General features: G+C 47.3%; 1 protein-coding gene across 1 annotated transcript; it reads left to right on the forward strand.

Annotated features, from left to right (window-relative positions):
- The first annotated feature begins 474 nt into the window (after positions 1 to 474).
- On the forward strand, positions 475 to 16261 carry LOC133356759 (dynein regulatory complex subunit 2-like). Its single transcript, XM_061574421.1, has 11 exons — positions 475 to 549; positions 1526 to 1587; positions 2447 to 2569; positions 3046 to 3213; positions 4660 to 4736; positions 8804 to 8896; positions 9583 to 9721; positions 10377 to 10574; positions 11413 to 11631; positions 12304 to 12456; positions 14952 to 16261. Exons 3-11 carry the CDS (start codon positions 2447 to 2449, stop codon positions 15237 to 15239), a joined length of 1458 nt encoding a protein of 485 aa, XP_061430405.1. The 5' UTR covers positions 475 to 549; positions 1526 to 1587; the 3' UTR covers positions 15240 to 16261.
- Positions 16262 to 16606: the final 345 nt, after the last annotated feature.

Raw genomic sequence — 16606 nt, forward strand, 5'->3', positions numbered from 1 at the left:
GAGAGAGGCAATGCCCTCTCGTTGGCCTTATTGGGAGATAGCGGCTGGGAAGGCAACGGAGATGCCAAGAGGGTGAAGCTGCGTTCAGATGAACCCCAGTTGTCTTGAGGGTGAGTGTTGACCCCTTAAATTTCGAATTAAAGCTTTCGTGACTGCAGGGATTCATCTTCTTGGTTCTTTCGGTAAAGTCACGTAGAAGGGATATAATAAAATAATAAAAATAAAACATAATAAAATAATTCTTCCGACGTTTTGGCCACAACGCAAGCAGCCGTCCTCAGGTCTGTCGGAAAGACGTGACTTTACCGAAAGAACCAAGAGGATGTTGACCCCTTGTTGCCACGTTCACGTTGAGGCGCTCGACAACGATTTGATTTCCGATTACCCCTCCCCGCCACCCTGGCCCCGCCCCCCTCTCAGGGATTGCGTGGGGAGGGGCGGGGCTCCCTCCGACCCCTCCCCACGCGATCGCTGAGATCTCGCGAGAGTTCGCGTTGCTAGGAGACGCAGGACGCCCTGAGCGCCAGGCGGCCGCAGGCGGATACAAAGGTGAGGCCTCGTTACCCTCGTTACCCCTGGTAACCCGCGTTACCCTCGTTACCCCTGGCAACCTGCGTTACTCGCGTTACCCCTGGTAACCTGCGTTACCCTAGTTACCCCTGGTAACCCGCGTTACTCGCGTTACTCCTGTTACTCTCGTTACCCCTGGTAATCTACGTTACTCTCGTTACCCCTGGTAACCTGCGTTACCCTCGTTACCCCTGGTAACCTGTGTTACCCTCGTTACCCCTGGTAACCTGCGTTACCCTAGTTACCCCTGGTAACCTGCGTTACTCACGTTACTCCTGTTACTCTCGTTACCCCTGGTGATTACGTTACTCTCGTTACCCCTGGTAACCTGTGTTACCCTCGTTACCCCTGGTAACCTGCGTTACTCGCGTTACTCCTGTTACTCTCGTTGCCCCTGGTAATCTACGTTACTCTCGTTACCCCTGGTAACCTACGTTACCCTCGTTACCCCTGGTAACCTACGTTACTCTCGTTACCCCTGGTAACTTACGTTACCCTCGTTACCCCATGTAACCTGCGTTACCCTCGTTACCCCATGTTAACCTGCGTTACTCTCGTTACCCCATGTAACCTGCGTTACCCTCGTTACCCCATGTTAACCTGCGTTACTCTCGTTACCCCATGTAACCTGCGTTACTCTCGTTACCCCTGTTAACCTGCGTTACTCTCGTTACCCATGTTAACCTGCGTTACTCTCGTTACCCCCGCGTTAACATCCTCGCTTGCGTTACCCGCGCGACCTCCTCTACCAACGTTACCCCCTTACCCCGTGTCGCCTCGGCCCCCTACCCGCGTTAGCCCACTCACCGGCGTGCCCTCGTTACCCCTATAACCTCCAACTATTATCAACCTCTTTACATTTCACCTTGAGTTGCATGGTTACTCTTGTTAACCTATTTACCTGCATTGCCGCTTACACGTGTTAACCCCCTGTACTAATTCCTCTCTTCACCAGCGTTACCCGGGCATTACCCGCGCTACCCGCAACTGCTCGGTCACACATCCAAAGACTCCAAGGTAATGGGCGATTGGTGTGTTTCAGTTGCCACGAGGTTAACATCGTTATCGTTGGTGGTAGTGACTAAGAGGGTGACCAATCCATGGTGGTGGTGTGTTCTCCCTTTTGCCTGCTATTTTGTCACCATTTCCATATATCTACCATCATCCCTACTTGCGTTATGTTCTGCTCAAGCCCGCTGTTTAATAGTAGTACTGTATGTGTCGAATCGTGTGTTCCTATTATGGGTCTGTGCAAGTCCACCGAAGCATGCACTGTTCATATTTTATTACATTTTTCTCGCCAGTGTCCATGTTTCTGATCAATATGTTTTCATAGCTGGGCTCTCAAACAGATGGCCTCAGCCTTGATACAAATACAAGGTGTGCTCAGTGTTGATCAAGATGCCCACTGAATTTACTCCAAAAATATATTTTAACTTACATCAACTCTCAGGGCTCTTCTGATACAAGATGGTGGTGCCCTGTTCACTGTGAGAGGTTCAAATGGAAATGTATTTGTCTCATGGTATAATGCAAACAGCACAGTTGAAATATAATAGGATAATTCTTTTTTTAAGTCTTCCGACTTTACGTGACATTGTGTGCTTCTGAATGTCATATTTGACATTGCATTCGTGATGCATGCTGCCACCAAAAAGCCTGTCTTTCTCTGTTCTACAATGATGTGGACCCTCATGGAGTTTTTGTCTTTCCCGCGGAGGCTTATAGGAGGGATAATGTGCGCGAGAGTCTGTGTCTAGGTGAAGTCACTTGAGCGTGTGACAGACGCATCGCTCCTGCATCGCGTGCGTCACTGTCTTTCGCAAGCGCTGCACGTTTACGCGACTTCCACGTGTCTTGTGCGAATCTTGAACAGATGCCGGCTAAGCGGAAAAAGTTTTTGACGGAGGAGGAGCAGCTGCTGCAAGCTCAACAGAAGCTTCTGGCGGAGGAAGATTCCCGTCGGAAAAAGGAGGACATGCTAATGCAGTACCTTAAGGTGTGCAGAAGCGTGTTTGTCTGCATGGAGCCCCCTGAGATGATTTAGCCAGTAAAGGACGTTGGTCATTAATGAGTATCACTAACCAGTGCTTGACACGCGGGAGGAAACTGTATTATCCAGAGAAAACCCACGCATACAAGGAGATAACACAGCTCTATATTAGATTTAATAATCCATTTTCTGGCCACTTTCTCGTCCAGTGGCTGTACAAAGAAATTGGCTAAACCTTCCATTTGAGACTTATCAAGGCTTTAAATTAATATTTGAAAGCAAATGTCAATAAAGATTCATGCTAGTAATGTGACCAAACTGGTAGTCGAATGTGCACTGTTCCCTAAGTGGACTATGCCCTAAATTATTGTGGACCTTGTTAAGAAACTCAGATTCTGCAGTTGAATAAAAATGTCCCGTTTAAATGCATTTAACGGCCGACCGAATGCTCCGAGTGTTTTGTCGCTTGCTCGCCCGTGCAGGAGAAGCTGGCCAAGGAGGAGAACAACACGCGGCTCAACTCTACCAAGCTGACTCAGCAATGGCGCGCCATGATGCGCCAGGCCAAGAGCCAGGAGCTTTGCCGTGACCTCGAGATCCTGAGCCAGACGTTTGAGCGTGTAGTTGATCGCAAGGACAGTGTTATCAAGGCAAGGGTTCTTATCAACGCGGGCTGGCCTCTGAGGGTCTGTGTTATAGGAACCAGCATTGCTCACCCAGTATACATCTACATTGGCCTGCGTGCCCTGTCCTGTCTGACGCAAGCTTGAAAATGCTTTAACGAGAGGAAAAAATGCTTTAAAGCTATGGTCAACCACACCGTTATATTAAGCTTAAGTGAGATCCTTGTTTCAAATACAAGCCACTACCTTTGATTAAACTTGGTTCTCAAGTGGAGTAAGTTATTGGTAACAATGCGGTCATCAATAACTGCACACACACAAAATTACTTTATATTCTTGGTTCTTTCGGTAAAGTCACGTAGAAGGGAAGTAAAAAAATACTAAACAAATGCTAAAAAAATATTAAACAATTAAATTCTCACAACGTTTCGACTGCAACACAAACAATCATCATCAGGTGTGAATTCCACAGCAAGAAAATTTGAAAAAAGTTACTTTAGTTCGGCTCTGCACTTGGACTTAATTTGGCTAATTTTCAGCTCTGAGAATTCAAAATATATTACTTGACTGTCGACGAAACAAACATTACCCTCAGTGGTGGCAGAGTGGGTGGGTAATTGCTTCCTCCTTACTGTGTGACACAGAGGTCACATGAAGGGAATTCAGAGGTAGCTCTGTGGTCTTTGCTTTTGTGGGCCATTCACCCAAACACGAAAGGTTTGAACTGCTCTGCGAAAGAACATGATGCCGACAGCTGAATTAGGATAAAATTGCAGATAAAGGCAAACAAATATATGGTAGTGACTTTTCATTTACTTTGTTAGAGTGCTATAATGGGCTTGGTAGTAAATGTATTTATTCTGTTACTCGTGAAGTTTCTATATAATAACAACACGTGACATAAATCGAACAGTACATAATGACAAGCTATGGGTCGTTTGATTTTGGGTTTATTTTGTATGTACGTATGTTGAACTTTTTCACCTTATGGAGCCAACCTTTCAAAATTTCTTGCTGTGGTTTTCACACCTGATGATGATTGCTTGTGTTGCAATCGAAACGTCGTGAGAATGTTATAGTTTTATTTGTATTATTTTATTATTTCCCTTCTACGTGACTTTACCGAAAGAACCAAGAATATGAATCCCTGTAGTCACGAAAGCTTTGAATCGAAATGTAGCCAATTTTGTTAACAGGAGGTGTGGGGAATGGACAACAAACTACACACAAAAAGCAGTTCTAAATAAATGAGTTTTCAACACAGTGATGTACATAAACTCTACACAACAGCTACGTAGATTTTAAAGTACTCAAGTTGTAATAGTATTATAATATTTTCCTTGAAAATGTGTCCCTGTTCTGAAGTAGGGGTTGTGTGGCCAATCCCGCCGCTGTGTGTGTGAGAGCGCTTTGAGATGAGATTGTCGCGTGCCGTCGCTAGAGAGTGTCTCCGTCCCCTCTCGGTCCACGCAGTGCCTCACCAAGGACCTGGAGGAGGCGGAAGAGCAGCACTGCATGGCGTTTCGCAGCCACATGGAGAATGTGCAGAGGCGAGTGAGACATTGCATCGCGCGGCCGCTCCGGTTACAGGCATCTCGATGTCATGAGGTGTCGCATAGACCGTTCATTTCAGTGGCCATGTCTAAGCCTTAGGTAGACTCATCATCATCAACTGTGACCATTGTCTATTGCTCGATGAAGGCCTCCCCATGCCTTGTGGTCCTGCGCAGGGGGTAATTTGTCAACATTTTCAGTGGGTGGGTTGAAATAGGTGAACAAAAAAGAGAATGCATGGCAAGTGCATTGGGATGTACAGATGAAATGCGCCTTACAAATGTACATTGTTAGTCTGTGGTTTATATTTTAAACATGAAGATATATAATTCACAAGTGTCTGTCTGCTTGTCACGCTCTATCTCCCAAATGGCACGTCGAGGGGAAACTTGAATACAATCAAAAATGTTCCTCTTGCCGATGACATTACTGCAAAATTGTCACCTTTACGAATTTACGAAAAAAAATTCTCCCCGGAAATTCGATTAAACACCTTGGAATATCCAATAGCCCGCCGTTTGAAAACGACGATGTTAACGGAACGCGCCGTGCGCTTCATTGCTCAAACTTGGCTTTGTTGTCCATCTCTTGTACCTCCGATTAGCACGGTTGGCTATGTACCGTACGAAAGAAGTTTAACATACATACAAATCGATGTAATGATTAATGAGTGCTTGCAAGTTATATCCCGGGCAGTGCTAGTATATATACACATATACAGTACTGTCTACAGAACTGTTTAAAGCCTTTATGAATCACTCATTTGGAAAAATCTTCCACCACGCAAGCTACATGCCGTTATTGCTGTCGTATTATTATTAATATGGATATGGAAACAAAATGCAATAACCAGAACCACTTATGCAGCATCTCTGAACAACCAAAATGTAAACACTCGTCGATGTGTGCTGTGCTGTGGTTGAGGTAATGCTGTGTTGTTGATGTCGTTTAGAACGTTGTTGAGATTGAGGTGGTGTGGTTAAACTCGTGTTGGTGCCATGCTTGAGATGCCGTTGTGTTGCTGTTTCAAAGCAGTGTTGTGTTGTGATTGTGGCGGTCTTGTGCGCTGGTTGAGGTGCTGCTTTGTGTTGGTTGAGGTTTGTGCCCTTTGTGTTTGAGGTGGTGTTGCTGTATCGTGTGGTTAGAATGAGTATATTTGTGCTACCGTTACAATGTTGTGCTGTATTGTGGTTGAGGTAATGCTGTTGTGCCATCACTACACTTGTACTCTGCTGTGGTGGTGGTGCTGTGGGTGCACCTAGCTTGGCACAAGCGCCGTGGTGATGTCACCGCCACGTAGTGGTAAACTGTGGTTGTTGTTGCTGTTTTCTATAAAGTGTTAATATGCGGCCCTGTGTTTGAAGTGTTGCATTGTGGTGTTGTGATTGAGGTGTATTCTTGTGCTGCGTTTCATCTGATTCTTTGTTGTGGTTAAGCTGTTGCTACGTTGTGCTGTGGTCGGGTTGTTGCTGTTGTTATGGTGATGCTGTATTGTGTGGTGGTTGAGGTAGTTCTGTATTTTGGTTGAGGTGGTGTTGTTGTGGTTGAGTTTGTGTTGTTGAGGTGGTGCTGTTGTGGTTGTGGTGCTGTGTTGTGGTTGTGGTGGTGCTGTGTTGTTGTTATGGTGGTGCTGTGTTGTGGTTGAGGTGGTGCTGTGTTGTTGTTGCGGTGGTGCTGTGTTGTTGTAGTGGTGGTGCTGTGTTGTTGTAGTGGTGGTGCTGTGTTGTGGTTGTGGTGGTGCTGTGATGTTGTAGTGGTGCTGTGTTGTGGTTGAGGTGGTGCTGTGTTGTGGTTGTGGTGGTGCTGTGTTGTTGTTGTGGTGGTGTTGTGTTGTGGTTGTGGTGGTGCTGTGTTGTGGTTGAGGTGGTGCTGTGTTGTGGTTGTGGTGGTGCTGTGATGTTGTAGTGGTGCTGTGTTGTTGTTGTGGTGGTGCTGTGTTGTGGTTGTGGTGGTGCTGTGTTGTGGTTGTGGTGGTGCTGTGTCGTGGTTTTGGTGGTGCTGTGTCGTGGTTGTGGTGGTGCTGTGTTGTGGTTGTGCTGTGTTGTGGTTGAGGTGGTGCTGTGTTGTTGTTGTGGTGGTGCTGTGTTGTGGTGGTGCTGTGTTGTGGTTGAGGTGGTGCTGTGTTGTTGTGGTGGTGCTGTGTTGTGGTTGTGCTGTGTTGTGGTTGAGGTGGTGCTGTGTTGTGGTTGTGCTGTGTTGTTGTAGTGGTTGTGCTGTGTTGTTGTAGTGGTGGTGCTGTGTTGTGGTTGTGGTGGTGCTGTGTTGTGGTTGTGGTGGTGCTGTGTTGTGGTTGTGGTGGTGCTGTGTCGTGGTTTTGGTGGTGCTGTGTAGTTGTAGTGGTGCTGTGTTGTTGTAGTGGTGGTGCTGTGTTGTGGTTGTGGTGGTGCTGTGTTGTGGTTGTGGTGGTGCTGTGTTGTGGTTGTGGTGGTGCTGTGTCGTGGTTTTGGTGGTGCTGTGTAGTTGTAGTGGTTGTGCTGTGTTGTTGTTGTGGTGGTGCTGTGTTGTTGTTGTGGTGGTGCTGTGTTGTTGTAGTGGTGGTGCTGTGTTGTTGTAGTGGTGGTGCTGTGTTGTTGTAGTGGTGGTGCTGTGTTGTTGTAGTGGTGGTGCTGTGTTGTTGTAGTGGTTGTGCTGTGTTGTTGTAGTGGTGGTGCTGTGTTGTTGTAGTGGTGGTGTTGTGTTGTTGTTGAGGTGGTGCTGTGTTGTTGTTGTGGTGGTGCTGTGTTGTGGTGCTGTGATGTTGTAGTGGTGCTGTGTTGTGGTTGTGGTGGTGCTGTGTTGTGGTGCTGTGATGTTGTAGTGGTGCTGTGTTGTGGTTGTGGTGGTGCTGTGTTGTGGTTGTGGTGGTGCTGTGTCGTGGTTTTGGTGGTGCTGTGTAGTTGTAGTGGTGCTGTGGTTGAGGTGGTGCTGTGTTGTGGTTGTGGTGGTGCTGTGTAGTTGTAGTGGTGCTGTGGTTGAGGTGGTGCTGTGGTTGTAGTGGTGCTGTGGTTGAGGTGGTGTTGTAGTGGTGGTGCTGTGTTGTGTTGTTGTAGTGGTGCTGTGTTGTGTTGTTGTAGTGGTGCTGTGTTGTGGTTGTGGTGGTGCTGTGTTGTGGTTGTGGTGGTGCTGTGGTTGAGGTGGTGCTGTGTTGTGCTGTAGTGAAGGTGGTGAGCTGTGTTTCCTTTGAGCTGGCGCTTTAGCTATTTGAAGTGTACAGGCTGCTGGACTATATCAGCACCCTGCAAGTTGTACGGGCTGTGTGGTTCATTAGGTAGGTTAGTGTGATGTGGTATATTGACATAGATTAATGCGTGGTGTGGTTATTTTAGTTAATGTTTTGATGACGATTGATTGCATTGTTTAATGTTCTGTGGTGGTCTAGTAAAATGTGGAGTGACTGTATCATATAATTTTTACTTAAAACTTTCGTGACTGCAGGAATTCATATTATTTGGTTCATTCGGTAAAGTCACGTAGATAGACAAATAAAAGTTAATAAAATAATATAAAAACTATATTACTTTATTATATAACTTTATTATTATATTACTTACTTTTATTTTTCTATCTACGTGACTTTCCGAAAGAACCAAATAATATGTATTATTTAATGTTGCGTAACGTATAGAATGTCAATTCACGACCCTCTCTCACCTAACTCACTGCCCTCTCTCGCTAACCTTTCCGACTGAAAAAGATCAAACTTGGCTCACCAATATGCAGGCATTGCACCTCGCTTTGATGGGAAGTGCTGTCACATGCGCACCACATGCACCCGCAGACAAAGGCTGCACAAATCATGGGGTGAATTTGGTTCCACAGATTCACATTTGTCAATCTGATGAAAGTTCCGAAACCAAATGGAATCAATTTGTATTTGTCCCATTCGCATTAGGTACTGTGTGGATCATTGGGGTAGGTAAATGCTGCATGGTTTATTGGGGTAGATGGATGCTGTGTGGTGCAGTGGGGTAAGTGGATGCTATCTTACTCATTGAGTTAGTCGGATGATTGATGGTTTAGTGGATTAGGTGCATGCAGCAGGGTAAAGTGGATGCTGTGCTGTCTGCTCTCGCTCGGAATACAGGTTGCTGGGTTTGCAAGCAGCGCGTGTGAAACGTCTCAGGGAAGAATACCAGCTGGAGGTGTCTGCCCTCAAGGAGGAGTTTGACACTGAGAGGTGAGTGGGCTATGGGGAAACAAACTAAACCCACACAGGGAGCTCTGAGACAAGAGCTAACCTCCACCTCTTATTATTGATATGGCGACGATACTGATGGTGTGATGGTGACAAACATTTGGTCTGAACATTCAGAGGTCTAATATTGTCTGGGATTTGTCATACAGGAGGCTTGTTGACACCTCCTGTAGCGGACAGGGCCACAAGTGGAGTGGGATAGGATTTAAAAATAAAAGTGTCGGTATTCCAGTGAGTGATAATGACAGTGGTGGTGGTGTCATTAGTAGCAATATCAGAGAGTGCTGTCAGTAATTATAGTCTCATTGAGTTCAATTTCAGATACGGGTGCCAGTGAATGCATTTTCAATGACTTGGGTATCAGTGGGTGCCTGTGTCAGCATGTGGCGTTCGTGAGTGAGGTGTCAGTGGTTGGCTGTGTTAGCATGTGGTGTTAGTGAGTGAGGTGTTAGTGGTTGTCTGTTTCAGCATGTGGTGTTAGTGAGTGAGGTGTCAGTGGTTGGCTGTGTCAGCATGTGGTGTTAGTGAGTGAGGTGTTAGTGGTTGTCTATGTCAGCATGTGGTGTTCGTGAGTGAGGTGTCAGTGGTTGGCTGTGTGAGTGGCAGCAGCGGCACGTGGTGTCAGCATGCGCGGTGGTGAGCGTGTGTGTGCGCGCCGTGTGCTGCAGGGAGCTCATTGTTCAGCAGCACGCCCACGAGATATCGGACATCGGGGACATCCTGTTCGCAATGGAGGAGAATTTTGCAGAGAAGGAGAAGGAGGCACTGCAAGAGTTCCACAACTCAATGGATGAGATCAAGAACGACGTGGGTTTGATTCACTCACACACGCAGTGCAGTTACAGCCGGAGGTGCAGAAACAGCTGCGGTGGAAACTGAGCCATACTTTAAATCCAAACCAGTGGCTAAATCAGCCCCGAAGTTCACCCTTTTCACGTAAAAGGATAATCGTTTTTCAAAAATATGAATCGGCTGTATCTGGGTGCTGGGATGATTTGGTGCTAAGTATGAGGCATGGAAAAGTCCTCATCCAACAGTGGATAGACAGAATGGTTGTACATATGCACCTGGGTTTATTGGGTATTTGGCTCTAAAACTTGAGTGCTGAGTTAATTGAATTGGGCGGTGAGTTTATTGGGTATTTGGTTGACTTCGTATTGAGTTGTTTGGGTAATGACTTGATTTATGATGTTATTGAGTGCTTGGTTAATTGGGTGTTCCGATTGATAATGTATCAGTTCCTGGGTTGGTTTGGGTTTTGGGTTGAATGGGTTAATTTGCTACTGTGTTGAACCACTGGGTGCTTATATTTTATTGATTATCCACCGAGTTTTAGATTGTGTGCTGGTCATAGTACCAATGTCTTGTGTTGATGAGTTGATTGCTGGGTTCATTGTTCACTGGGTGCTGTGTTGATTGCGTGCTGGCGGACGTATCACGGTCCGTTGTCGATCTGGTGCAGGTTCTCGAGGAGAAGCAGGCGCTGCGCATGCAGCTGGAAGGTGCTGTGGAGGCACTGTGGCGCCAGTTCCAGGTGGCGCTGCAGCAGTACACGGATGCCACGGAGGAGCGGCGCATCGCCTTCGATGCCCTGAAGACGCGCGACGAGAAGAGTGCTCGTGAGATTGAAGCTCAGGCGCGCAGGTTGCAGCGTCTACAGGTGCACATGAATAATACTCATATTAATTTACATTTATCAGGCGCAATTCATCCAAGGATCTCAGTGTGCCATGATCGAAGTAAAAAAATATAAATACTACAAAGTCCAAAGTCCTCTGGTAATACATGGGAAGTGTAGGTCTGCAGGTGAAAAAGGTGAGTCTTTAGAGAAGACTTAAACTGGTTGTGCGAGCTCACCTATCGAACCACTGGTGGGGGGGCATTCCGTGGTCTTGGCGCTGCGCGTGCCAAGGCTCAGTCACAAGGCTTTAGCAAAACACGTTACAGTAGACGATTATACTCGCGATAAAATAACGCTACAGGTAGTCTTTGGCATCCAGTGAATTTGTGTAAACCGTCTTAGCCAACTACCTTAATATAGTGTTTAGATTTTACACTTTCTGATATTCTACAAAGGTATGTTGCACAAATAACCAGTAGTGGGCTTAACTTGCTGGCTTTCATGTCAAACTCATTTGGAGGATAATGACTTGGTTCACTGATAATGTCGATTGTGTATATTTTATGTGTCCATCACTTAACCTAAAGCAATACAGGACTTTAGGCTGGCCCCCATCTGTAGATTAAAACAATGAGACTATGAGCTGTAATTTCTAGGGGTCTAAATGCAAAGAAATGTAAGTTTGTTGTACTAAATTTCCACTTTTAATCCTCTTCGAACATCCACGTAATTAGTAATTCCGTCACAGTGATTTCACTGACCTGGTGTACGCATTCCCTTGATATTCCTCATGCGCTGCACTCCTTTCGAACCCTGCGGCTGTTTTCACTGGGTTCATGCGTCCGTTCCTTTGCTCGCGCCGCGCATGCTGGCCTAGGACTCGATGGCGTCCGTGCGCACACGCACGTCGGCGCTGGCGCGCGAGTGCGAGGAGCGGAACCAGCGTCTGCGCGAGGAGCGAGCGGCGGCGCGGCTGCACGCCCTGCAGGGCAAGGGGGCGCTGGGGGAGCAGCGCTCGCGGGAGCGCAAGCGCCTCGCGGTCCTGGCCGAGCACAGCCACCGCACCAACGCCGTCCTCGACACGGTGCTGCGGAAGGCAGGCCCTGCACACTCATGCACAACAACAAACACAACGACGACTGCCGTTCACCACTGAGTGGCAGTGATGTCACCACGGCGCTTGCGCCAGGCTGTACGCAGTTTGAGGCCACGTGAAGTGTCGAATGCTCGTTGGCAGGAGGTCACAGGACAGACCCAAATGCATGGGTTGACTGACTGAGATGACTGGCACCACCTGTGCCATTTCGCTGTGGTTTGGCCGCCCGGTGCTCCGCTCGTTGCTGTGAGCGTCGGTCCTCTGCCCTCTGCTGGTGTTGGAGGGCGACTGCCTCCAAATGCTCATTCAAATACACATGTACAGCAACGCACATGCACTCGGACAAAAACTCTCTCGTGTAGCCTAATAGGCTGTCGGGGCAGGTGCCATTAGTAAGCATCTACTAAAGCTGAGAGGGTTTTGTGGCCAACATCACTTCCATCCGCCTTTGACTACCCAGTGATGATGTTTACACACTGCACCAGGTACTCATTTAAGGCTAAGTGCAAAACTCGGGTGTTCATGACGAGTTTAGTTATTTGTCACCGATGTTGGTCATATTCGAGAATCAAACTCAAGATCGTCTTTGTCGATGCGTCTCCAAGTCCAGTGTCAGGTTTCCGAGCTTGAGGAGGCTCGTGCAGGTGGCCGATTCATGATATCTCGATGCAGGCTGAGCAGGTACTGAAGATGGGGGAGATTTGCCGTCGTATGGAGACCGAGCAAGAGAAGGTGCTGCCCTTCCCGCCCGGCGCCCTGACCCCCGAGGAGCAGCGCGACGTGGACACCCAGCTGGCCCAGACGCCCACCCAGCAGCTCTCGCAGGTACTGCACAGCCAGCCACGTGCCATCGAGCATCCCTCCATGCCGGTGTTCAAGAGCCGCATGGCTCACAGGGCTATACCTAATAAATGAAAATAAATGAAACCGTGTTATTCATTGCAAGGCCCGCGGGGGCCACTGGCGGCCCCCGACAATACACAAAATGTGACATTACCCCATCATCATCGTGCTGTCAAACCCCAAAGGTTTCAAATGTGTGGCGGCCCTCACACTGATGATGGAACACTTGCCTCTACGGAGAGAATACCTGGGTGCCTTCGTCTGCCGAGTGCTGGTCTTCCTGACCGGATCATTCAGGCTTTAGAAAAAATGTATTTTCATCCAGTTATTTAGCAACATTTTACCAACGCAAAGCATTTCAACACTTTCGTCAAGATGTTCATTTGGCCCCAAAGGAAACACAATCCAAAAAGCGAATTTCTGCCTTCTTACATAAATCTACCAAAGCTGTGTGTCCCAGAATGGCACAAGTTGTAAATTTCTTCATGAGAAAAAAATATTCATAATAAAAGGTTTTGGGTTAGATCGCGTTATTTATAAATGTGTCACAACCCTCCACCACCCGACACGGCCAATCAGTAAAAAATGTGTCACGTTGAGCGAAATTCGTACTAAAAAATTGTAAATGTTGTGGATTCACTCTTCAACAAACCGGTGGGCTAAGGTAGTGAACTATTTGTCTTTTGTCAACGTGACACTTTTTTACTGATTAGCCGTGTCGGGTGGTGGAGGGTTACGACACATTTATAAATAACGCGATCTAACCCAAAAACGTTGATTATGAATACTATATATCAGGTCCAATTAACACGTTTGTAGAATGGTTGTACAGTGGGAACCTGACTGTCTTACAGATAAATAGAAGGAAGTTATGTATCTTCTTTCTTTTTCTTTCTTTTTCTTCTTCTTATATATAAAAGTCTCCGCGTGCTCGCGCTTGCGGGGGATTTGCCTCTCAAACGGTGGGCTTTTCATCGAAAAAAAATTGGCAGGCAGCACGCCATAAGCCCCGCAGTGGGAATAGGCTATTCCGTTTTCCCATCCGTATACTTTAATGTAGTTTAATTAACACATTTGTGCCATTTTTAAAAATTATTATTTACTTATTGTGCGCCGTCCACCGTACCAACTGACGCCAATTGCGTGGGGGGGCGCGAACCCTACCAAGTGCTGCGCATTCGTTCGAGCTCACCGGGGGATATTTCCTTATACGCGTTTTACAGGCAACACATACACACATAACGCTGCGGATATTTCTTCACAGTGTCATGTCCTCTTAACCCCCCCCAACACAATGCGTCCAGTTTATACTACAAACTCCCTACATAATCATTTTAGTGCTTACATACCATTATTCTTGCACGGGCGGGGAATGCTGGGGGTGTGGGGGTAGCGGCCCAGCCCCTAGCCTGGCAACGTGCCAACTTCGCCGCCTCGCCAATGTAGGCCAGGACGGGGGTTATGCATGGCACAAGGCCTCAACACGGCTATAGTAAGTACTTATTTCCTTGCTTCTTACGCTAACAAGCTCACAACAATGAGCGGAGCGCCGGGTGGCTAAAGCACAGCAAGTTGTCACAGTAGGGGGCACAGGCGGTGCATCAGCCAGTCATCTCAGTCAGTCGACCTGTGCCATCTGGGTCTGCCCCGTGACCTCCTGCCAGCGGGCGTTCGACACTTCACGTGGCCACAAGGTGCACATGGCCTGCCACAAGTGTTGTCGTGACGTCACCGCCACTTACTGGCGAATGGCGGTTGTTGTTGTTCAGTCTATGTATGTATGTGTGAGTCGATATGTGTATGTGTGTGTGTCAGTCGATTTGTGTGTGTAACTGCATGTGTGTGTCTGCCTTTTTTGCCCGGGCAACGCCGGTTACTTGCCGCTCGTGGCCCTATAAAACACTTTACAGCCCAGCAGGTGAGTGCAATTAAAACAGGAGGTGGAGCACAGTCGGTGTGAACACAGGGGTGGCATTCTGCTACAGCTTTACCATACAGCAAATAATGATTTAAAAAGAATGCATCAAAGAGCGCCGTACTCTAAAATAGTATAGTGCGCGTCCAATGTAGTAGGCAGAGGAGGCCTACAACTACTGTATTGAGAATGTTATCCTGGGCGCTGCAGGCGAATGCTCCATGCCAATGTGTTGAGGCACGGTCTGTGCGTGCATCACAACCTGGCACAGAGCACACAATAAGAGCAGCCGAAGATTAAATAATTCACAGTAGTCCGAGGCCTGGCTCTGGATTCCAGCGATAAATATGCTCCGTGCAAAATTGTGTTGTGCTTCACTCAACAGCCTTCTTGTGCACATGAGAGCAAAGCAGTGTTGTTTTGATTAAATAAGAAACATTTTGGTGTCATGAAAGCAGATTACAAACTTATTGCTAAACTATTATGGGTGTATAAAATTCTGCGTACGTTTTGACCGGACCTTTTTATTCAAGCAACGCATGGGGTGGTCTCGCTGCCGCAGGTCGCAGCGCAGTACAGCTCGATGGAGCGCTTCTGGCGTCGCTACAACAAGGTACTGCTGGAGCAGCTGGCGCTCGAGCACGAGCGCGATGCCCTGCAGCGGGAGAACGGGCGCCTGCGCCGTGCGCTGCAGCTCTACCTGGAGGGACTGTCGCTCGGAGGAGATGCGCCAGCCCTCGCCACCGCCACCACCCCGACTGTGCCCGTCGGTGACGCGCGTGTGCGACGGCCCAGCCACATGGTCGTCATCGAAGCGGCGCACGTCGTGAAGCACCTCGTGCCGTCTTGAGCTATGGGCGCGCTGGCGCGCGATGGGAGTTCTTGCGCGGTAGGAAGGAGTGTGGGTGGAGCGTGACTTTGCCACACTGAGATCGGCAAGACAAATACCATTTTAAAGTGCATTTATAATATTAACCTTTAAATAATAACTATACAAATGATAGTTCTTTATCCATACGTCTCATTGAGTATAATTTTTAGGATGTTCCTGCATTGGAATGGGTAGCCAATTCCTTGTTTATATGTTGGAGAAAAATGGAGTAGCCAGAGGCAATCCAAGCATACAAGCAGTTGACACTACAAAACTTTACAGACTGGTGAGTGACCAATTCGTTAAGCTGCAATCCGATGGTCACCTCACGGCCCAACATTGTAAATCTCCGTCACATAATGTGCACTTTAAACCGCACCTCCGATTAGCACGGTTGGCTACGTATGGTGCAAAACAAGTTCAACATACATATGTGGTCCTAAAGGCAGGGATGGGGAATCTAAGGCCCACGGTCTGGATACAACCTGTGAAATAGATTCATATGGCTCATGGTTACATGAGGCCTCCTGCTTCGAATCGGTCTGCAAACAATATTTATCCATCACTGCAGGCATCTCTGCCAGACTAATCGGGTATTAGAGAGGAATATCTTCAACCCTGTCAACACTGTATTTCTAATTTGACCATGCTCAGTCACCTGTTGTCTAGTGGATCTGAGCACACAATCGATGCATGAAGTAAAAATGTTGTGTTAAATAATTCGTGGCCCACCAAGGATATTTGAAAGTCCCATTCGGCCCTCAGGAAACAAAAGGTTCTCGACGCTTGGGCTCGGAGCTGACAGTGCAGCTGAGTGGGCTAGGGGTTGAGAATGCAGTTAATTGAGAGCATAGTTGAGTGCGTCAGTAAATTCCCTTCCCTTGAAGGACATTTGTATAAAATTTGAGTAAATTGTACATACTATCTCACGCAAATAATTTCAATACTTACATTGCAAGCATAACAATCTATTATCATCAATAAACCCATATGTTCTGCTTCCTGACTGTCAGTGTAATTCGATTCGTCTTGCTTCTTTGCACACTTTTTAGCTATCGTTCCATTTCATTGGTAAGCGTGCATGTTTCCAAAGTTCTGAACTTGGCCTAGTGGCAGTGCGTTCGCAGCTTGTTGCTGAAGTTTGCGGTTCGAATCCAGCGTCTGCCCTGGTTAAAGGACTGTGGGTGTATTAACTTTTAAAATCGTGCCATCTGATTCACAGTGGCCAGCGAAGGCCCCCTCGTGTTATTCACAAAAATGGCCAATTGTGCGCCGGCGTCATGTTCCAAATTTTCCAAATGAAAATCACTCAATTATGATTATACATAGGAGTCGTTGGCCCTTAC

Source organism: Lethenteron reissneri, chromosome 55 (assembly GCF_015708825.2).
Source record: "Lethenteron reissneri isolate LAM-NWPU_2019-01 chromosome 55, ASM1570882v1, whole genome shotgun sequence".
Lineage (NCBI taxonomy): Eukaryota > Metazoa > Chordata > Hyperoartia > Petromyzontiformes > Petromyzontidae > Lethenteron > Lethenteron reissneri.